The sequence below is a fragment of the Heptranchias perlo genome, chromosome 28 (assembly GCF_035084215.1).
Source record: "Heptranchias perlo isolate sHepPer1 chromosome 28, sHepPer1.hap1, whole genome shotgun sequence".
Taxonomy (NCBI): Eukaryota; Metazoa; Chordata; class Chondrichthyes; order Hexanchiformes; family Hexanchidae; genus Heptranchias; species Heptranchias perlo.
Genome location: NC_090352.1, coordinates 39,152,057 through 39,174,738, shown reverse-complemented (window position 1 = coordinate 39,174,738; position 22,682 = coordinate 39,152,057). Strand labels below are relative to the sequence as shown.

The following is a 22,682-nucleotide window of genomic DNA, read 5'->3' as shown; positions in this document are numbered from 1 at the left end:
TTCTAGTTAAATATGACACGAAAATATCTACCTGAATAGTTTTGAGTTTTCACTACCAGTTTTAAGTTGATACAGGGAATATAGTAATCAAAGCTCTTGTGATTATTAAAAGTACAATGTTGTCAATAGATTGGCACCAGAGGTGCTTGGATCTGGCCTCTTTAAGTTCCAGCAATCCATGATTTTTGAGTAACCGAGGTGAGCGCCAAAGCTCGTAGTGCAGGACGTTAAGGTTGAAAGGGAATAATTTTTGTTAGGCAAGGGTATTGAGGATTATGGAACCAAGGTTGGTCGTTGAGTTAAGCTGCAGGTCAGCCATGATCTAATTGAATGGCGGAACAGGCTCGAGGAGCTGAATGGCCTACTCTTCCTCTGAATGAGGTAAATTAGGAAATGAGTGATTAAGTGACTCTTAAGGTTTTAAAGGTTTGAAGATTGTAGGAGTGAGGAGGGACTGAGCTCGATAAGTTGTTTCTCAATTTTGAAGTCCTGAGAGAGAAGGGAGTTGGTTTCTGCTTGAGGTCAGGAGATAATGAAGTCATAAATGGTGATCAAGGGAGATCAGCGATAGTCATCAAAGGTAAGAGGTGGGAGCTGTTAGACTGGTGAGAGGCATGAAGAAACTGACCTTAGAGAATCAAAAGAATATGGATTTTCACTGCTTATTTAAGGCCATTGAGGAGATGAAGATGGTGTGATTCAACCATTGCAAGATTGTAGGTTGAGTACTGAGTACGTGCAATCTGAAGAAAGCTGATGAATGTAGTGTTAATTCATCAAAATGCTTCATAGGATTTAATGATGGACAGGGATGTTCAAATAAAGTGGGAACAAGGTTGGGGAGATCAGAGCCCTTGTGGAAAAAGACACAAATTGATAATGTAGAAGTAAGATCAAAGATTATATAGGGCAGGGATACGTTTTGGGACAATTGGAGGGATTTGATCAGGGCCAGTGACCTTGGAGTTCAGACAGATGATCTGACAGACCTGGGGGTCATGGCTGAACAGATGGAACAATGGAGGTAGGTTAGTGCTGGGAGGTGAAAAGTGACCTAAAGAGAGAGCTTGATTTTTTTTGGGGGGGAGAGAACGACTACTGTTAGGGTGGCAGATGGGTGTGGAGTTCCAGAACCAGAATTGTGCAAAAGCAGTCCATTTGACCCATCGTACATATGCCAGAGCTCAACTGTATCTCCGAACCCTTTTCACATTATTAAATTTTGCTCTCCATTATTTATGCTCTTCCCTTTTATCCATTATGGATTCTGCTTCCACCACTGTTGGCTGGGTAGTCTCAGTAACAACTGAGTTTATAGTTTAAAAAAAAATTCTATCCACTCCCATCTGTTGTGGTAAATCTATGCTCTGCATTTACCAACTCGTGCAAATAGCTTTTCCTGACCTTATCAAAACTCCATAATTCTTCCTTCTAGCCTTCTCTGCTATAACATCCTAGCTTTTATCATCTTTTCTATCTGAACTGTCATTCCCCGTATTGTAGTGAATCTCTTCACCCTCTCCATGGCATTAATATCCTTCCTAAACTAAGACACCCACAACTGGACACAATAGTATAACTGCAACCCAACTGATTTGTATAAGGTTAGCGTTCTCTTTTTTACGGTATGCCCCTATTTATAGAAGATAGGTCCCAGTGCTTTTTTTAACAACTTTATCAATTTCTGCTCCCACTCATAAAAATGAGTGTCTGAACCCCTAAGTTTTGCAATTTAGTATATATGTCCCCTGCTCATTCTTCCCAAAATATAACATCTCGGCCTTCTACACACTGGGCAAAAAGATGACAGGCTAAGTTCAATGTATCAACTTGTCCATGTCCTCCTAAAGTTGGTTACAAGGACTCCTAGATGAAAGGTGGTTAATATACTAATTGGAAATTTGTTTTTCCCCCAGAGACTAAACAAGCAATTTGTTAGCTCATTTACGTAAATGGAAACATAAAAAACCTTTTGATTTCTGAGGTGAGGGATTTAAAAAACAAAGGGAGAAAAAGGGCCCTTTTGGGTAATGGAATGCTACACAGTACAGTCAGGGAGAGGATGTTCTACCCTGGGCTGTAATCTGGAGGAGTTATTCTGTTTTAAGTTAGTCGACCCACTGCAGTGGGGTAGGGTGCTCACTTTTTCTATCATAAGAGGTAAGTTTTAATGACTGAACGAAGTGAATCTGATCATAAGTTGCTCTGTTATAGTTAAAAATAAAGCCTTGCTTTGTCTAGTGATAACTTGGTCTGCCATTGGATAGATCGCAGTAGTATATGTACAAAAGGCGCAAGTATCCGGTCCAGATCACCGGGAGTGACCGTTACATTGTCCAAGTAGATACAAGGTAGTGAGAGTCAACTTCTGTAAAAGATAGGTGCCCTATTCATGTTGTCAGTTACATCATTGGTGCCTGGACAGCTGCTTGGTGAATAGTTGGTGCAGCTATATGATTTTCACACTTGATTGGGCAATTTCCCAAAGAGCTGCCAGTGGTTTCAGGCCCCTAACAGTTAGCTAGTCATGCTGTGAACCATGCTTTGGACCACAATATCTCCAATGGGAGCAAATCTTCTAATGCCTCTTAGTGGGATAGAGTGGAGGAGGAAAATTTGAGGAACCAAAGGGGTATTGGGATAGAAGTGAGGTTTGTGTGGCTAATGGGGAAGAGGGAGAGCTGCCGTGCATGTAACCACCTCAGGATACTGGAACATCCTTGAGGGACTTTAGTCGTCGTGGGAGCTGTTTTTTTATTCGTTCATGGGATGTGGGCGTCGCTGGCATTTATTGCCCATCCCTAATTGCCCTTGAGAAGGTGATGGTGAGCCGCCTTCTTGAACCGCTGCAGTCCGTGTGGTGAAGGTTCTCCCACAGTGCTGTTAGGTAGGGAGTTCCAGGATTTTGACCCAACGACGATGAAGGAGCGGCAATATATTTCCAAGTCAGGATGGTGTGAGACTTGGAGGGGAACGTGCAGGTGGTGGTGTTCCCACTTGCCTGCTGCCCTTGTCCTTCTAGGTGGTAGAGGTCGCAGGTTTGGCTGTCGAAGAAGCCTTGGCGAGTTGCTGCAGTACGTCCTGTGGATGGTACACACTGCAGCCAAGGTGCGCTGGTGATGAATGGAGTGAATGTTTAGGGTGGTGGATAGGGTGCCAATCAAGCGGGTTGCTTTGTCCTGGATGGTGTTGAACTTCTTGTGTTGTTGGAACTGCACTCGTTCAGGCAAGTGGAGAGTATTCCATCACACTCCTGACTTGTGCCTTGTAGATGGTGGAAAGGCCTTGTGGAGTAAGGAGGTGAGTCACTCGCCACAGAATACCCAGCCTCTGACCTGCTCTTCTAGCCACAGTATTTATGTGGATGGTCCAGTTAAGTTTCTGGACAGTGGTGACCCCCAGGATGTTGATGTGGGGGATTTGGCGATGGTACTGCCGTTGAATGTCATGGGGAGGTGGTTAGACTCTCTTGTTGGAGATGGTCATTGCCTGGCACTTGTCTGGCGCGAATGTTAGTTGCCACTTATCTGCCCAAGCCTGGATGTTGTCCAGATCTTGCTGCATGTGGGCACGGACTGCTTCATTATCTGAGGGGTTGCGAATGGAACTGAACACTGTGCAATCATCAGCGAACATCCCCATTTCTGAACTTATGATTGAGGGAAGGTCATTGATGAAGCAGCTGAAGATGGTAGTAGTACACCCGACAGTCCAAGAGAATCTACCACTTACCAAAAAAGATGATGGGTGAGTGTTTCATTGCGTCTGTTGCCTAATGAGGAATGCTGTTTATTGGCTGCATCATTGCAGCTAACCTTTTACATTTTTAAAAAAGGTTTCCTGTTCCTTTTATGCCAGTTTCTCCCATGCTCGCAAGGGTGATTCTTACTGAAAGGTGGTCCCACAGTTGCCAATCGCCCTCCAGTGTTCATTCTTCATACCAGTCTAGATATTGGGGTTTGGGAAGCCTTTTGATTACTGCAGGCATCACAACTGAGCCTGGCTGTGTGCTCTTTCTATCAGAAATTGCTGGATGATTATCAGGAGTAGGAATCCTGGCTGACTTTCCTCCTACCTCCCTCTCTTCCTCCACTGCCACCACAACCCTTCCTTTCCTAGGGAAGCCGAGGCTAATTATAGTGCCCCTTCCCCAGGGACTGAAATTGGCTAACTGAGCAAAGCACAAATAAACTTGGACTGTGTGGTTCTGTTGCATGCTGATTTGACCATTTAGGAAGCCTCCCATCCAAGCTAATCCCTGCTTTTTTACTAGCTTATGAAAAAGAAATGATAGTTGATTTGGAAACTCCATTCAGTTTAGCAGTTGTCTTATTGAAGCTAATCATTCAGGAAGGAGAGACTTGGGTATGACACCCCCCCCCCCCCCCCCACACCACCACCGGCCCGGATCAAATTGTTATTAGTGAAGGGAGAAGTGAGAGGATGAGAATTGAGGCTAACATTTCCTGCTAAAATGCATCCTTCAGAATCTGTTGTAGTCAAATTGGGTAAGTAAGTATATTTCCCAGTAGAGGTTCTGCTACTCCTTTTTAAAATTCTCCTACCTACAGATGTAGGCAGCAACATTATTTATATACTGCATTTGGGGAGTAAGTTTCAAAGTTACAGGCAACGCTGATCTGCCTGTATGCAGTGTTGGAAGCAGGGTGGTGCTACATCAAAACCATTTTGAAATTTAATGTTGTGTAACAGTGCTCGAGTTTTTTTGATGTAGTTACTAATCCAGAATTGTAATAGCTGAAAGTTTTAAGTCTAGAAATCAATTTGGAATTGTTCTATTTTGAATTATCGTTCCTCAACATTACTTTGAAAGGCACACCCATCTTGTTAAATGCTTCTGGGGGGCAGCGGTTTCTGAGCTGCGTTGGCGCATTAATATTGGCAATAAATGTATACTTAATGCTTAGTCTTTTGTACCTGTGGCCACCACAGCATACCATGTTCTTGGCCATTGCTAATCCCAGTCTAAACTGGCTACTGAATTGTACAAAAACAACCAACTTGCTGTAATTTCTTCCATCCCAATATTAGGAGTCCTTTAACCTGAGATCAGGAGCTTTGTGTGGTATCTGGTATAAAACCAGTGACCTACTGTTCCCTGATGCAAACGTTTAATTCTGCCACATAATGTGTACAATTAGGATTAAGTAGACAAGTCTGTTAAAAATTTCAGCTGTTAATTGTCAGTATTGATGCATAATTAAAATAGTAAATTATTCTTAATTGCTATTTTTCATATTCCGAGATCATCAACTTGAGCCTTTTTTGGCTCTAAATACCCCAATAATAGTTTCTGTGTAACTTGAACTACAATATTACATATTCTGACATTTTTGTGCCTCATACTTCAAGCAGTTTCCTTTCCTCTGGCAATTGCTAATGACTATGCAAATTGTTTTTCAATTTGAAGGAAACTCCTAATAATGTGGGCCTCGTGAGAAGTAATAGTTGTACTTTCAGATAATTACAAAGGGCGGGGAGGGTGAAAAAAAGTATGAGGGCAGAACATCAAGTACATTTTCGTGCAACAGGTAAACTGAGAGGCGGCCACTTGCTCCAGCAAGCCCGCTCCCTTTTAACTGATCTCAGCTGTTCTATCCCTGGGAAGTCAAATTATTCAGCTATTGTAGTTTCTAACCTCTTGGTAAAGTGGGCTAATGGATTAACGTGGAGATGGTAGGAAAAGGCAATGTTTTGAGATTTGAACCCAAGGCGGGGATTAGGAAATGGGTACCTTTTACAGAAGCGGCTAAACTTTTTGTTCATTTGGTTAAAGGCATTTTTTGAAAATTCCAACCACACACAATCTGAAAATGCTTGGAGATAAGATTGTAGAAAGGAGTGCAAGATTTGAGGCTAAATAACTGAGGCTCTTTCAAAATTATATATGATTGAGATGTTGCAATTCGATAGCGATTTTTTTCGAGATTTGTTTGTAATTATCTCCTCGCTGTTCTAGGTTTCCATGCATCATTCAAATGCTGCCATCGTCCCTCGTTTTGAAACTTTACAAATGGGATCCTAGTCGAATTAAATTTACTCTTGGATCCTATACACTACTGATATTTAAAATGCGAATTTATTTATTTTAATGTACAATACATACCCCTGAGTGATTCTGCTTCAATTAATGTCCACCTTTTGCAAATGCGCTGATTATGAATATTGCAGTGATATACCAAAAGAAAAATGTATGCACAAAGAGCAATTAGACAACATTAAGGAAATCCATTAACAGCCTAATTGAAATGGTGTTGGGAACTGTGGAATTGAGCTTTTAAGCATTAACCTCTTTATAAATGTGTCTGCTAAGCATGTCTTTGCATTTGAAATGAGTGGTGCATGTCACTAGATGCAGCCTTTGAGTGGCAGGATCACACAAGTTGGAATGTTCATCAGGGAGTGATCAATTATCAAATGCGGGCCTGATTTGCTTTTCAGTTTTGCTATTTAGTATATAAATCTGCCAAGTTACTGTTAAAACGTTATTTTACCGTAAGCTTTTCTGTGGCCCCACTGTGATCCAAATCCTTGATGTACACAAACACATCTTTAATCAATTTAGCATGCTTTTTTAAAAAAAAAGTTACCAGTGTTGATGCTCACTCTTCCAGTTTCTGAATTCAAACACCAGGTGCTTCAGAAACTCTTGTTGCTGTGTTCAAAAGTTTGCTTTAATACAAGCCTTAGAACCCCACTACCTGTGTAATTCATTTTCCAGATGAGCATCTGTACAATGTCAACAACCCTTACAGCCAGCAGAAATAAACCTAGTTGATCAGTCTGAGCTGGATTCAAAGAGTTCCCAGAGGTGAAGAGCCTTTCTATTCCAACCAGTCCCAATGTGTTTTTAATCCTTGCTGTGTTCTAAAACAGTTTCAATGGTGCCATCTTCTATACAAATGAATATGTGTGGTAAAATCCTGCGCATTTAAAACCAGTTCAGTGAATTGGATGTGCTGTTGTAAGTTTGTCTATGAAAAGGATGCACAGTGGTGTAATTGTAAATTTAGTCTTGCACGGTAAATGGACTATTCAAAAATCATTTTTTAAAATAAAAAGCCCATTTCTAGCTGTAAAACCCAGTGCTAATACATCTGGATATTTGTCATTCAGCAGTCATGACACACTTACTTGTAATTGTATCCAAACATCTTGCGGTTATACGTTCAAACCAACTACAATCACTTGAAACCAGCTGCAATGGCCCTACAGGTAAGTTATTTGTCATTGTTACTAGGCTATTTTTTAATGGCAGAAATCACATTTAAGCCAATATATTTCAAAGCTGTGCGTTACTCTTAATTTATCACCAAATTGCTCACACCAATACTTAAGTAGCGTTGAATTGATCAAAATATTCTCTCCAGAATTAACCCAATCCTCAATGTTCATTTTGTCCATTTTGTTTTTCTGTTATAAAGTTACAAAAGTTCTGAGACCATGTTCTCTTTAGGATTTCAACAAAGCATAATGGGTCTGAGATTTTTGGAGGTATCCATAAAAGCTGTGAAGAGTACATTTGACCATACAAATTTAGTATGCCTGGAGAGAACATCTTGAACTTTGTAACATTAGTGAAGTATTGTCTGCTCATGATGAGAGCCAGTGTAGTGTCAGATCATTGGCACAATTAAAGGGGAGGGTCATGTCTTGGCAGTTCCTGGTGCTCGGCCACAGATGTTTGAGAGCAGGCTTTGTGTCTACCAGGGTATCTGGATGGACAAAGGGAGTGGAACTTTTATGGGCAGGGGTGGGAACATGTAAACTTAAAACCAAAAATACACTCAAAACAGTTTTAAGAATTGTGTTGTGAAACTCAGCAGCTGGTAACAATGGTAATTGTAAGTTTTGATCTCAGGAAAGGCTTGTAAACAAAATAGCGGACTCATTTCTGTAAAACCTATTAACTTGTGGACTAAATATATTCATTTTATTACCCACTAGTAAAAATAGATTTAATGACGTGATTTGATCTTTTTAATTTTTAATCCAACATTTGTTAAATTTAAAATTTTTTGTAGCATAGACCCAGATGGCTAAGAATATTTCAAGGGGGTGGAAATTTTTTTTTAAATTAAGGAAATACACAGCAAGTCAGATCGTTCCTTCATCGTCGCTGAGTCAAAATCCTGGAACTCCCTACCTAAGACCACTGAGAGCACCTTCATATGGACTGCACTGGTTCAAGAAGGCCTATCACCTAATGATGCCCATATCCCAAGAGTGATTTTTTTTTAAAAGTTCATGTTTTGGCTGCATATCCTTCAGTGTATTTTTTTTCTTGATCTTTCAAGGATGTGTTAATTTGAAAGCTTTGAAACTCTTCTGTTTTCATCCCAAAGATCAATCATCACAGAAGCCATTATTGTAGTGATAGGCCAATAAAGTCAAAAGGAACCGCACTTCCAGTTGTGACCGATTAATATCATAGTGTGGTTATAGAGTGTCACCGCTGAGCCTGATATTAACATGGGTGCGTTTTCCAGCGATAGTAACTGGATACCAATTAGGAACAGGAACTCTCTAATTGTTTCCCCTCCCTAGCCTCGGGGCACTGAGGTCGATTGTAGAGCTCTCAATATTGCTTCAGTTGAAATCAACTAACTCAGCACTGTCTACACATTGAAAATTAAACTTTCTAGTTTGTGTGGCGTAGCGCTACACCAGGCAGTGTCTATTCACTGCTGGGCTATGAGGAGCTATGAAGCATATTAGGGAGTGTAAGAGTTCTGTTTGCTATTGCTCTCTGCAGCAGTGCACATTATTTGGGAAGGAGCAGTCACTGCACATGTTGCTGATGAAAACCACTCCCTAACTCTGTGCGGTACTAGCAGCTGTTGGGCAGGCAGATATTTGTGCTGTACTTCATTTTTCTCAGTGACTAACAGATCTTTCTGACATTCTTCAGAGTGTGCGCTGTTTTTTAAGTGAGGTGTTAGCTGTGTTACAGGAAGTAAGTGTGCACTGTGTGCAAGGACTTTTTAATCTATATTAATAGACTTAAATGATTCTTTGTATTGCTTTTACCCACCTACACTTCCAGAAATTGAGCGTGTTGAATAAACCATCACTGCCTTTTGAGTCTCCCTCTGCTAATTCAATCCCATTCATTTTATACTTGGGTCCATTCTTTTGATCAATGTGCAAAAGCCAATCATTGCATTTTAACTGTCCAGTTGAGTAGCCTGTCTGAATCATTCGACAACGCTTCTACGTCCTCCATTTCTCCTAGTCTCCCTATTATAGTCTTGACCTGCTTGTGTTTAGTTTTGATAACCATTAATGCAGATATAATGGTGACTGTTTCCTTTTTTACATTATATAAAACCATTTTTTGGGAGACAGTTTTGCTGCTTACTATGATCCTGTTTCTTTGGGGTGAAAACACTGAATTAACAGCTGTTCCAATTTCAGGCTCATTAATTGCTGGGAAACATTTGGATAGCTGAAGTCTCCAGGGGGGAGGGGGCAGCATCAAATGATAACCAGTTATTCCTGAATTTCAGCCTGCTTAGGGATTAAGTTTATATTTTCCTTGTATCTTCAATTGCTTTGCTACGAGACTGAACAACAAACATAAGTTTAACTCAACCTAGATAGGTTGGACCTCTGTACAGCATGTAGAAGTTCTGATTTATCAGGCTTAACCCCACTGCAACAATGCCAGAAATGTTCTGCAGAAGGCCAAATGTCGCTATGGTAGTCTGCCAGAGCATACTGGCTTCATGACCAGTTGGTACAAGTTTGGTTAGTCACTGTACCAAGTAGTCGGACGACAGTGGAGACATTCTCTTCTAACCTCTCTCCGAAACTGGCACTGTTAAGGAAAAGCTGTGACCCAGCTTTGCGTGCAGCTCAGTTATGACTGTTAATTTTGTAATAAATGTGAATTTACATTGGGACATGTAAATCCTCATAGTTTGTGCAGCCAGCAAGGGACTTGATTGAACTCTGAAGGCACTAGCATATCCTCATTTGTCTGAATAGCAAAAATAAAATTGGCATTTATGTGGAGGTTTTTCTCAATATCCAATATCAAATTTTAGAAACTGCCCACAGGGTCCCCTAGTGGCTCGGAGAATGTTTCCATGAGGGTAAGGAGGTTCCCAGGTTTGAGTTAACTGATCTTAACCAGGACAGCAGTAGTGGTACCATTAGCCTTTGGGCCCTTGGTGAGGCCTTCCCACTTTCGACCGGTACCTCACTGAAAGTGTACCTGTCATTAGTGTCCCTGCCTATAGTTAAATAGCCTTTGTTGAGGTTCATACTTGGAACAGTGGCCACTTGGGAGAAGTACTGGAGTTGCCCATCCTAGCAAGGACACTCTGCCTTTAAAAGGGATGAGAATGGGGAGAAAATAGAGAAAGAAATGCATACATAGTATGGTGTTCCTTTTGAAAGTAAACACTTTCCCCTTTGTCGAAATGGGAGTGCTAATGCAAAAGTGACAAGTTTTCATCATATGCTAGTCAAATGAAATTTGCTGAGAATGTAAATTTGATTTTCACTTGCCAAGAATTACTGCAGTTATCTTGCTGGTTGTCAGTTGGGGAAGTTGAGCCTATCCCAGGCAGTTTGCATTTGCTAGAGGCAAGTGAGCGCCTGGGAATTAAACACTTATTTTCAACGGTCATTTCCTTCCTTCGTCTGAGCAGTGCAGTGTTGCAAGAAATACTAGTATGGTGTCAGCCTGTACTTTGTGCTGGTTTGGAGAAAGGGTGTGTGGACTGCTCTCTTTAGGGTCTTTCAAAAGTTAGGTTCCCAATTTGGGACCAGGAATGTTGTAAATTGTGTTGAGGATGAGGAAGCAGGAAGGGTGCTTTTTTTTATTCATTCATGGGATGTGGGTGTCGCTGGCGAGGCCGGCATTTATTGCCCATCCCCAATTGCCCTTGAGAAGGTGGTGGTGAGCCGCCGCCTTGAACCGCTGCAGTCCGTGTGGTGAAGGTTCTCCCACAGTGCTGTTGGGAAGGGAGTTCCAGGATTTTGACCCAGCGACGATGAAGGAACAGCGATATATTTCCAAGTCTGGATGGTGTGTGACTTGGAGGGGAACGTGCAGGTGGTGTTCCCATGTGCCTGCTGCCCTTGTCCTTCTAGGTGGTAGAGGCCGCGGGTTTGGGAGGTGCTGTCGAAGAAGCCTTGGCGAGTTGCTGCAGTGCATCCTGTGGATGGTACACACTGCAGCCACTGCGCCGGTGGTGAAGGGAGTGAATGTTTAGGGTGGTGGATGGGGTGCCAATCATGCGGGCTGCTTTGTCCTTACTGTAGTGTGCAAGATGGGAGCATAACATATCCCTGCATCAAACTGAAGATGTATTTTTGTGATCGAATCCCTAATTTTGCCATTCCACTGCTAATTACCAAATGTGTGTGTGTATATAATATAAATATAAAGTAATATATACACACATACAAAGAAATGTAGAGTAATATGCTTGGCTGCAGCTACAGGAACCATTTTAAGTATGGATGGGTTGAGAGCTGCTGTTGAGTTGTAACCAGCTGTAGCCTGACCACCTATTTTGCCAGAGCATATGGTAATCTGAAGTTCACCTGATGCAGAAACTGGGTGGCAGGAGATGGGTCTCACAGGTTTGATGGGTTTTAACAAACCTTCCTGGATGTGGGTACAGAAAAAACATGCTGGTATTTAAAAAGAGGGAGATTGGATTTAGGTGGGAGGAGATTTATGTTCAGATTAAATTTTCTAATTCATATTACTAATAACTGCTAGCAGAATTCAAACAACTGTTCATAGTTCAAAAATGTTTATTTTAAATACTTCAGATAATAAATTCAACCCTGTGAGTGGAAATCACCAAACTCTTCATAAATTACTGAGACATTGTCTCTGCAGTGAATTAATTTGGCTGTATCTCCAAACTGTTGCAGGTCTTTATGTTGCTAGGTTTTTAAAAATGTGCTGAAATCGCCTTTAATGCTTATGGTGATATGACTGTTATAACTGAAGTTGGTTCATTGACAGATATACTGTAGGAAATGGTGAGTTTCTCTTTTTTTTTCCCTTGCAGTGTGATAGGTGAAATTTCTAGAGGCTCAGATTTGAGGCTTCTGGTTACACCTATACTAAGCCCAAAAGCAACATGCTATTTCCTTGACACTCCACAATGCATTCTTTTACATTTTCTCTCCTTGGAGTTCAAAGCCAAATTGAATTTGGAATAAGTTTTCTGTGAGGACTATTAAGGCAGCTTGTTGAAATGAATAGTTTACAGGGTGGTTTCTGAATGTGGTATTCCAGCTTTGCTGTTCCAGGGAGTGGTAAGAAACAGGTTTGGAACTGCATTTATGCGGATGACTGGCTTTGTTGTCAGAGAGAGGCTGCTTTCTAGCCTTAGGCTAGGAAAGGAGATAATTCAGCAGGGTTCTGGCTCCTGATCACTACACAGTGATTCCTGGTGCTAAGTGTGTGTGGGTGGATATGGAGTGAGAAGATTGAGATTTCTCTTCCCACTTAGTGGATTTAGGAATGCAAATTTCAGCTGTTATCACGTGACTCAATAGCCTTCAGTTAAAAGGTAATGTCCCTGGATCAAGTTTTGTAGCTGGGGTCTTTTTTTAAGGTTACAAATCTTCCTTAACAGCATGAGACTAATCAAATTGAATGAGTTCTGCATTTTGGGCTTGGCTATGTTGAGGTTGAATATCCTGCCAATACTCAGTCAGTATATAGGCTCATACCTAGATAATGGACATTTGGACTGGAGGACAACTAGCACCTGTGGAATTATATTGCAGCAAGCAGTCAAATCTTTCACAGGGGTGGGAGAGAGGGGGTTGATTGGCATAAAATGGAAGGGGAACATTTTTTTAAACTAACATGATTTTGTGCTTGATGCCCTGAACTGCAGCTTTAATAGTTCTGTTCATTACAACACAAGAAGTAGAAGTAGGCCATAAGGCCCCTCGAGCCTGCTCCGCCATTCAATAAGATCATGGCTTATCTTCTACCTCAACTCCACTTTCACAATGATTCATATCTTCTAATCTAATATCAGTTATGGTTCACAGTGTAGGAAGTTGAGGATTAAAATGAAGGCTGCATTGTATTCTACTACAGAGAATCGGGACAGGAAATAGTGCTGCTTTAGCAATAGAATTAATGTCTGGGCAATTTGGGGATTACAGTGCAGTAAAATGAGGAAGCAGCCTGGACTGTTGGATTACTTTAATTCTGCCGTTTAGCACTTAGTCATAGGGCGGGGCATCCACAGACAGCAATGAGTGGTTACGAATCAGCTATGCAGATCTCTTGTGACTTTTGTTTCTATAGAATGCACTAATAAACTCGGGTGTAGTTATATTTGTGTTTCAGTTGACTATTTGGTCTCTTTCTGTGACTGCGCAATCTTATCTTACAGTTGTCACAAATTTTGCCTCTGATCAGATACTGCACTACAAGGAAAATAACACCCATTGAATTTCCCCATAACCTCGTTGCCTATACATTTTAATGTGGCTGTTCCCCCTTGATGTCCTTTTCAAGCACATTTAGAAACAGTTTGGGAGCAGACAGTTTATATAGAAATGTCCCTTATGTACCAATATGAATGGGAAGTGATTGTGGACAGCGCACTCTCAAGGTTATGGTTATCGTGGAATCATAGAAAGTTACGGCACAGAAGGAGGCCATTCGGCCCATTGTATCCATGCCTGCGGAAAAAGAGCTAGCCAGCTTAATCCCACCTTCCAGCACTTGGCCTGTAGCCCTGTAGGTTATGGCACTTCAGGTGCACATCCAAGCACTTTTTAAATGAGTTGAGGGTTTCTGCCTCTACCATCGTTTCAGGCAGTGAGTTCCAGACCCCCATCACCCTCTGGGTGAAAAAAATTCTCCTCAGCTCCCCTCTAATCCTTCTACCAATTACTTTAAATCTATGCCCCCTGATCACTGACCCCTCAAAGGGAAATAGGTCCTCCCTATCCACTCTATCTAGTCCCATCATAATTTTATATGCCTCAATTAAATCTCTACTCAGCCTCCTTTGTTCCAAAGAAAACAACCCTAGCCTATCCAATCTTTTCTCATTGCTGAAATTCTCCAGCCCTGGCAACATCCTTGTAAATCTCCTCTGTACCCTCTCTAGTGCAATCACATCTTTCCTGTAATGTGACCAGAAGCGTACGCAGTTCTCAAGCTGTGGCCTAACCAATGTTTTATACAGTTCTTGCCTAACCTCCCTGCTCTTATATTCTGTGCCTTGGATAATAAAGTATCCCATATGCCTTTTTAACCACCTTATCTACCTGTCGTGCTACCTTCAGGGATCTGTGGACATGTATTCCAAGGTCCCTTTGTTCCTCTACACCTCTCAGTATCCTTCCATTTATTGTGTACTCCCTTGCCTTGTTTGCCCTCTCCAAATGCATTACCTCACACTCCTCTGGATTGAATTCCGTTTGCCACTTTTCTGCCCACCTGACCAGTCCATTGATATCTTCCTGCAGTCTACAGCTCTTCTCACTATCGACCACATGGCTAATTTTTGTATCATCTGCAAACTTCTTGATCAAGCCCCCCACATTCAAGTCCAAATCATTAATACATACCACAAAAAGCAAGGGACCCAATACTGAGCCTTGCGGAATCCAGTCACAAAAACACCCATCGACCATTACCCTTTGCTTCCTGCCACTGAGCCAATTTTGGATCCAACTAGCCACTTTCCCTTGGATCCCATGGGCTTTTACTTTTTTGACCAGTCTGCCACGTGGGACCTTGTCAAAAGCCTTGCTAAAATCCACGTACACTACATCAAAAGTGTTGCCCTCGTCGACCCTCCTTGTTACCTGCTCAAAAAATTCAACCAAGTTAGTCAGACCCTCCTTTAACAAATCCATGCTGACAGTCCTTGATTAACCCGTGCCTTTCTAAGTGACGATTTATGCTGCCACTCAGAATTGATTCCAATAATTTGCCCACCACCGAGGTTAGACTGACTGGCCTATAATTACTCGGTCTATCTCTTTCTACCTTAAACAACAGTACAACGCCAGCAGTCCTCCAATCCTCTGGCACCACGCCTGTAGCCAGGGAGGATCGGAAAATGATGGTCAGAGCCTCTGCTATTTCCTCCCTTGCTTCTCTTTGCATTTAGGAACGTAGGAACAGGAGTAGGCCATTCAGCCCCTCGTGCCCGCTTCGCCATTTGATAAGATCATGGCTGATCTGTGATCTAACTCCATATACCTGCCTTTGGCCCATATCCCTTAATACCTTTCATCTGGGCTTGGAGATTTATCTACTTTCAAAGATGCTAAACCCCTTAATACTTCCTCTCACTGTTTATCTCATCCAATATTTCACACTCCTCCTCCTTAACTACAATCTCGCCATTGTCCCCCTCTTTTGTGAAGACAGATGCAAAGTATTCATTAACAAACCCGCATCTTTTGCCTCTGCACATAGGTTACCTTTTTGGTCTCTAATAGGCCCTACTCTTAGTTATCCTCTTGCTCTTTATGTATTTATAAAACTTCGTTCAACAACATGTATTGTGTCCAGTAATTTTTAAGGATGCATTCAAAATAAGTAATACAAGTGACTAGCATAGTTGTTTTTGTATTTTCGCACTCTTCCCTTGGAGAACAGTGTGAAGTAGTGGAAGGATTTGAAGGCTGATTAACAGTCTGACAGGCCGTTTGTGAACGCTTCTGCCGTGGCCATAACCATCGTTCTACCAGCCGATGGGATGTCCTACACGATGAGAGGATTTTATAAGCTCCTACAACTGATGCAATGAGGGAAGGAGGCACTCCCACCCACCGGACACAAGTTTCCCACTGGATATCAACCCAGAATTTAGATGCAGATCTCCAGTGCCAGGACTGCCGGGAGTGGGGTTCGAACTCTGCACCTTCTGATTCAGGGGCGGGAATGCTACTGTTAAGCCAAAGGCATACTGATTCAGCTGTATCCAGAATATAACACTCCTCCTTGGGCCTGCCATTTTGGAGTCGTGAATTGATAGGATTTCCTACCCATTCTTGTGCGCTGCTGAGTAATGTTGAATATTTTCTCATTCAGCTTTGGCTAAAATGTGTTTGCATTTAGAACTAACTAGGTTTCCAGGTGGCCTGACTAATTCTTACTACATGTCTGTTGGTGATAGTTTGGTCTTGTGTGTTTGGAAGCAAGCCAGCTCTTCTTTGTTTAGCCGTCCTGTATATGAACCCAATAGAACTTCAGTTAACGTCTCTGGCTCAAATGCAGTTATTTTTAGCCACATTTTCTTGGTATTTAGTTACACACAGCCACCTTGGGTTCTGATGCAGTACCGGATTCATGCCTTGTAAATACTGAACTCTTAAAATATTTGAAAAGTGTGCGGGTGACACCAATTGGTAATTAAAGCCTGTTGCATAAAATTGCAACCGTGTTACTGCCCCCTCAGCAGCTTTGAACCAAATCGCTTTCTTCCTGACTTAGATTACATACTTAGTTGCATGCTACACTGCTAATGCTGCAGTAATTTGAGGTGGGATTTATTGAAGTGGGCAATATTTTTCCTTTAACTTTTGCCCAAACAGTTGAGGTTTCATGTCTTCTAGAAGATGTAACTAGCTGTGTCCCATGTAAAATGCTTGCCCGATAAGTAATGTTAGAAATGATAAGACGAGAAAAACGTCAAGTGGACGTATGCACTGCATTGTACGATGTTGAGCTGGAGACCAGGATGATCGCAGGTTGCATCTCTGGACCCTGCTGGGCCAGACTTGGTGTCCAATCAGCTTGCGGAAGGGGGAGAGAGAGAGTAAAGCATCCAGAATTCACTTTCCTGATTACTGTGGGAAATGGCCATTGAGAGGGTACAGATCAGATTCACTGCTACCAGGGATAAGGTGGGGCTTCAGTTATGAGGAGCGGCTAGGAAAACTGGGACTCTTTTTATTCATGCAGAGGGAGTTAAGAGGAGACCTGATAATTGTGAAGATTTTTGATAAAGTAAACCAGGAAAAACTTTCCACTTGTGAGTCAGTAATTAGAAGGCATATATTTAGCATTAAAAGGAAAGAGGTTAGGGAGGAATTCTTTTTCATAGAATCATAGGTAACAGCATGGAAGGAGGCCATTCGGCCCATCGAGTCCGTGCCGGCTCGAGCAAGAGCAGACCAGCTAGTCCCATTCCCCTGCTCTTTCCCCACAGCCCTGCAAATTTTTTCCCTTCAAGTATTTACCCAATCCCTTATTAAATCTGCTTCCACCATCCTTTCAGGCATTGCATTCCACATCACAACTTGCTGTGTAAAACCATTTTTTCCTCATGTCGCCTCTGGTTCTTTTGCCAAACATCTTAAGTCTGTGTCCTCTGGTTACTGACCCGTCTACCATTGGAAACAGTTTCTCCTTATTTACTCTATCAAAACAGTTCATGATTTTGAGCACCTCTATCAAATATCTCCTTAACCTCTGCTTTAAGGAGAACAACCCCAGCTTCTCCAGATAGCTGTTAAGTATAAGATTGGGCTAGCCTGCGATGTCCCCTCCACAATTGATTAGCTTGCTGACACTAATGCCAAAGTTCATACATGAAGATTGTCCATTTGGATGGGATACTGAATGGTTACTGGGACCCAGAGACATATCTCAGCATATATTTGCACCATCAGGAGGGGAAAAGTTGGAGACTTAATATTTCAGTTTACTATATTTGCATGTGCAAACTTTTTTAGTGAGGGTAGGGTATGTGGAGCATTGCACTGATTGTCACTAGAATTTCAATAAAGCAAAATAGTGGCTGTTACTACCTGGTCTGTGAAATACTTACCCGATTTCTGCTACCAATGTAGGTTGAGTGTCTTGTTTTATCCTAAAGGAGGTAGTTTACCTGCACTTAACATTAGCAAGAGTGAAACTGTTCTATTATCACTAAATTGTCTTGCCAAGAGAAATAGTGTAATATGGTAGGTCATTGTTAGATTGGACTTGGGCCCAGTAATGGCTCTTCATTAGTCACCTTTCTGCTGTCCTTAGTTATAATAACTTGAATGGCTATCTTCCCTGATGATTAATTGTGGCTGGCACATAGAGGTGTACTGCTTACTTTCCTGGTGTGTATATTTGAATGTTAAGATTTTTACATTGCTTGAGACCTGTGCAGTAGGAGGTGGTGCTACTAGCATGGGTTTTTATACAATATAGAAGCAGAAAACTGCAGGAGCTACACTTTTTTGGGCAGGTTGGTGATTGTGGATGCCAGGATATCGATCAGCTAGGCCAATATGCCTGGTTCTGGCAGAGAGTTTGAATTTATCCCTTCTAGTGTGTGTTTTTCGCTGGCTATCATAAAATATCATTGCAGGGAGTTCACTCAGCCTGCTTCCATTTTGCCTTTGACACAAATGGATAACCCGAGACTTGCCTCTAGTTTAGCACACTATAATACATTGGTGCTAGGAACAGCACTTACTCCGAATTCTAATCTTGTGCTTTTTTTTTTGTTCTGAATTGGCTGTGCTTATACTGTGGAATGGATTTCACCACAGTGGGACATTTTGCTGAGGGCTTTCCCCAACGTTTGATGGAATGTCAACAGTGGTAACAAAGTATGTTTCTGGTCTGTATAGGTGGACTGAGAACTCAGGCCTCATGTAGACAGAATCAAGATAGTAAACCCATCAGACCATTTGCAGAAGGACTACTGCCTATCCAAAACCAGAATCACTGTGACTTTGATGCACTTCTTTACCAAAATATCATCAGTAAAGACTGGTAATACTGAAGCCACTGATTTAGGACTTTCACAGACAGACATGAAATTCTATCTTCAGAACATTGGGAAAAGTCCCAGAATTCCATGTAATATGGAATTCGGCCATTATAAACCAATTGATCCAATTATTAACTGATGGAATGCAATCCGCAAAGCATTACTAAAAATCCATGCCAAGGAATTTGATTGATTTAGTCACCGTAAAGCAGTGGCCCTAATTACAACTTTGAAGTGTCTTTCAGCATCCCTTCCTTGGCTGTATGCCAGGCTGACAGGTAGCCCACTCCAGGCTTCTTCCAAGCTCCTACTCGATGCTGTGGAGCCAGCTGGGGTTGTGGGAAGTTGAGAGTGTGACCTTTTTGCCTGGAAGATTTTGGGAGTGATTATTTTTGCTCACTTCAGTTCTCAAACTCCACTTAATGGATTTTTTAAAAGTGGTTTGCAGCAGGGATAAGATCTGTTGCTGTGTGTTTTATGTGGATGGTCTAGCCCATCCAGCTGCATTTGCTGTGTGGGAATATTACTGTGTAAATGTGGTCTGGGGTGGAGATTTGGGGAGGAATGGGTGGAAGTTGAAATCTTATTCCCTGAAGCAGGAGGAGCTTGTTCAAAGTTTGTAATAGTGGAGCTGTTCTGTGTGCTGAAGCATAGTAGCTGCAGGAACTTGACCAGTATGGGTGTGGTGCACTCGGCAGCTTTTTATGCGTTGCCAATTGTGCAAATGCCTGTCCGGTGTGGAACTAATAAATTGCAGGCAAAGATTGGACATGCTGCTTAAAATACACAGGGTATGATATTGAGTGTTCTGTACTATGGGAAGCAATCAATTTCAAATGGGTTGAAAGTCAGGTACAAACTAGTACCTGCGGATTTTGTATGCATTTGGTTTAGTAGGATTTGTGGCAAATTTTCCTTTGTCCATCTTGCTTCCACCAATAGTATTTTTTTTAAAAGCTCAAGTCAATGCAACTTGAAAGTTTCTAATTAGTGTTGTACAATAGTTGTTAAATGCAACAAAAATGTAGGGGTTGGATTAAATTTTTTGCATTTACAATTGAATAGCAGCTGTACTGTAGACTGCATGGGTTACTAAAATGGTACATCAGAAAAATAAATGAAATTTGAGCTGACTAGCAACTAATGAATTGGTTGGTAGATTTGAGTTTAGGAGTTCCTCAGAACAGAGTTCGGTGTATGGTGCATTAGTCTAAACCTGCTTTCTGTTACCCCTGTAACAGGATGTCAGAAGTTGGGGCTCCAATACCATTTGTGCTTTGGTTCTATTAACTCTTTACTCCCTCCCAAAATAATGAAACCACAAACTTTGAAAAACTTAAGCATTGTCTCTTATTGCATTGACCATTACTAGTTACAATGCTGATTTATATTTATTTCCTGTGACACAGAAATGGTGGAATCAATGAAGAAGGTAGCTGGTATGGACGTGGAGTTGACGGTTGAGGAAAGGAACTTACTGTCTGTGGCCTATAAAAATGTGATTGGAGCACGGAGAGCGTCCTGGAGGATAATCAGCAGTATTGAGCAGAAGGAGGAAAACAAAGGTGGAGAAGACAAACTAAAAATGATCCGTGAATACAGACAAACGGTAAGGCCAAATGGTTTTCTATCCCAAACAAGGTGTGTGTGTGTGTCAGTTTCCAGGTAATAATTCAGTCGTGTTTCTTGGCAGTGGGATGATTTCTGAGCCTCCCAACAGATTGGCAGTGAGTTTAAAGCTGTAATTTTGTTTCATATTTCAATGTATTTTTTTAAAAATCCTGTTCTACGTTGCTATCACCGTACCACAAAAACATGCATTGGAGAGAGTGCAGAGACATGAAACAGTAATCTGCCAAGTATCGTAGTAGGTACAGCACAGGAGGCGGCCATTCAGCCCATCATGCCTGCGCCGGTGATAGAGGGAGCCTCCCACCCCTGCCTGGTCTGGCCTACATGGGGCTACTGTCCCACACTACTTGATTGCCTCTTACTGCCCTAGGCCACCATTCAGTTGTCCAGGCAACTGGAGGTGGTAATAAAAGCAGTCCTGTGTCCACAAGGCTGAGAATTTTTTTTAAAAAGCAAGGAAGAGCAATAGACTAGCCTTTTCTTAACCTTGAATTATGTTCTATTCTGTTCATAGAAGTGTTATATTAGAGTTTAATAACCAAATATATAGAATCTAAAGTCTGGACTGCTATAATTGGGGCATATTACTGAAACATACACCACAGTAATAAATGCTTGAGTGAATGACAAGGCAGTAATATCTTTGAGGAGTTCAGCGCAACCTATAAATGGAGCATTGAAACTCAATTTATTTATCAAGTATTCCTTGAATCTAGTGATTGAATTGGTGCTCTTAAAATGGTTGTGCCAACTTAATCTACCGCTCCTGCGTGCATTTTGAGTTTTCCCAGTGCGGTTTGACTGTGGGAGGCGGCATGCATTACTGGTTTAACCAATTTTGTTGTAGGACCTATCATATGGGGTTACTTTTTAAAGCAATCAGAGAAATGAATCCATTCATATGAGCATTACATGGAAAAGCTGAGACATCTAATGCCAAAAAATTCAATTAATGATGTCTGTGGAAATCTGTGTTCTTTCTTGTGTTCTTGGAATCTTGGATGAAGCAGTGCTGTTTCTACATCACAAAGGAGTCCACTTATAACTAAAGAATAACAATTTTCTCATTTCAAACAAATGTTGCTGATTTGTAATTTATTTAATCCATTCCCAGCCCCTCTCAATTGGAACACTCAACATTTCATTCACCAAATTTAAGTTAGTGTCTGAACTTCACTTGAATAGTGGGTTCCATTTTTTTTTAACCCCTGACTTTTCTCCCTTAGGTCACTGCACCTTTTTCCAGCCATGGGGACAGCACTGATCCCGAGTGTGTCTCAATGCCACTATTGAATGCCTTGCATTGTCAGAGCCGTTTTCTCATCCTACAATGAAACTGGTTGCTTCTACTCTGCACCATCCCTACTACCTGACCAAGATCAGAATCTTGGTATGTAAGGATTGAGTCAGCCAGAATGCTAGAAACTAGCTGATGTCTGGGATTATGGGTATGAGACTGATTCCTATGTTTGTAATACAGACTGCCAAGGAGTTCATTCATTCAACACCAGTGACTTGTGAATCGTTTGTGTTTTATACAGGCTTCAGTTTAAATTGAGAGAGGAAGAAGTCACTTGTTCATTCAGGAAATTAATTGGATCGTAATAAGTGAATAACGGAGAGCTAGCAAAGGTGTGATGGCAAACGCCTCTCGTGCTATAAAATTCTGTCATTCTACATGGCGAGTGAATCTTTACAAACCAGTTTTGCTCATCTGTGGCTCCCCAATTTAATTTCCATTAAGATCCCTACACAATGTAGGGGGTCCTTTGTATGTGGTTAAATAGCAGTGCTGTATGAATGCTTTGGTTCAATGCTAATTCCTACACATTTTTTACTTAGACAAAAATACAGAGCACTGTTCTGTTGAGGGAGTTTTCTTTCTTTTTCCCTCAAAAACGTTGCTGTGAAATTTTTCCAAAGACTTGCTTTTTACATCCAGATTGTTCCTTTACAATTTCTCAGTCTTAACATGTCTTAGAGAGCACAGCGTGGCCAAGTAGCCTGAAGGACTAATCTGTGTACAGCCCCTGGGTTTCATCATGGCACAGAGCATGATGGCACTTTGTTGCAAACCATTTTTTGTCGAAAGTTTGCTTTGAGTTGGTAAATTTCTACAGTATTCATACCCACATCGTGCATCAAAATGTCCTAGAAGCCAGTGAGTGGTAAAATGGCTGCCCACCTTCAAAAAGTTGTCATTACTGGAGCAGCATATGAACAAAAAAAATACACCTTTTCTCATTTAAAAGGAGACGTGATTTGAAGTGGCTGAGAAAAGGCTGCAATTCA

The 22,682-nt window shown here is 41.5% G+C and overlaps 1 protein-coding gene across 2 annotated transcripts in view; it reads left to right on the top strand.

Annotated features, from left to right (window-relative positions):
- ywhae1 (tyrosine 3-monooxygenase/tryptophan 5-monooxygenase activation protein, epsilon polypeptide 1) overlaps positions 1–22,682 on the top strand; it is a 40,222-nt gene that overhangs the window by 4,932 nt on the left and 12,608 nt on the right. For both annotated transcript variants that reach the window (XM_068008563.1, XM_068008562.1), the window contains exon 2: positions 20,168–20,367. In XM_068008563.1, coding sequence (XP_067864664.1) covers positions 20,168–20,367 — 200 coding nt within the window. The remainder of the gene's footprint in view (positions 1–20,167; positions 20,368–22,682) is intronic.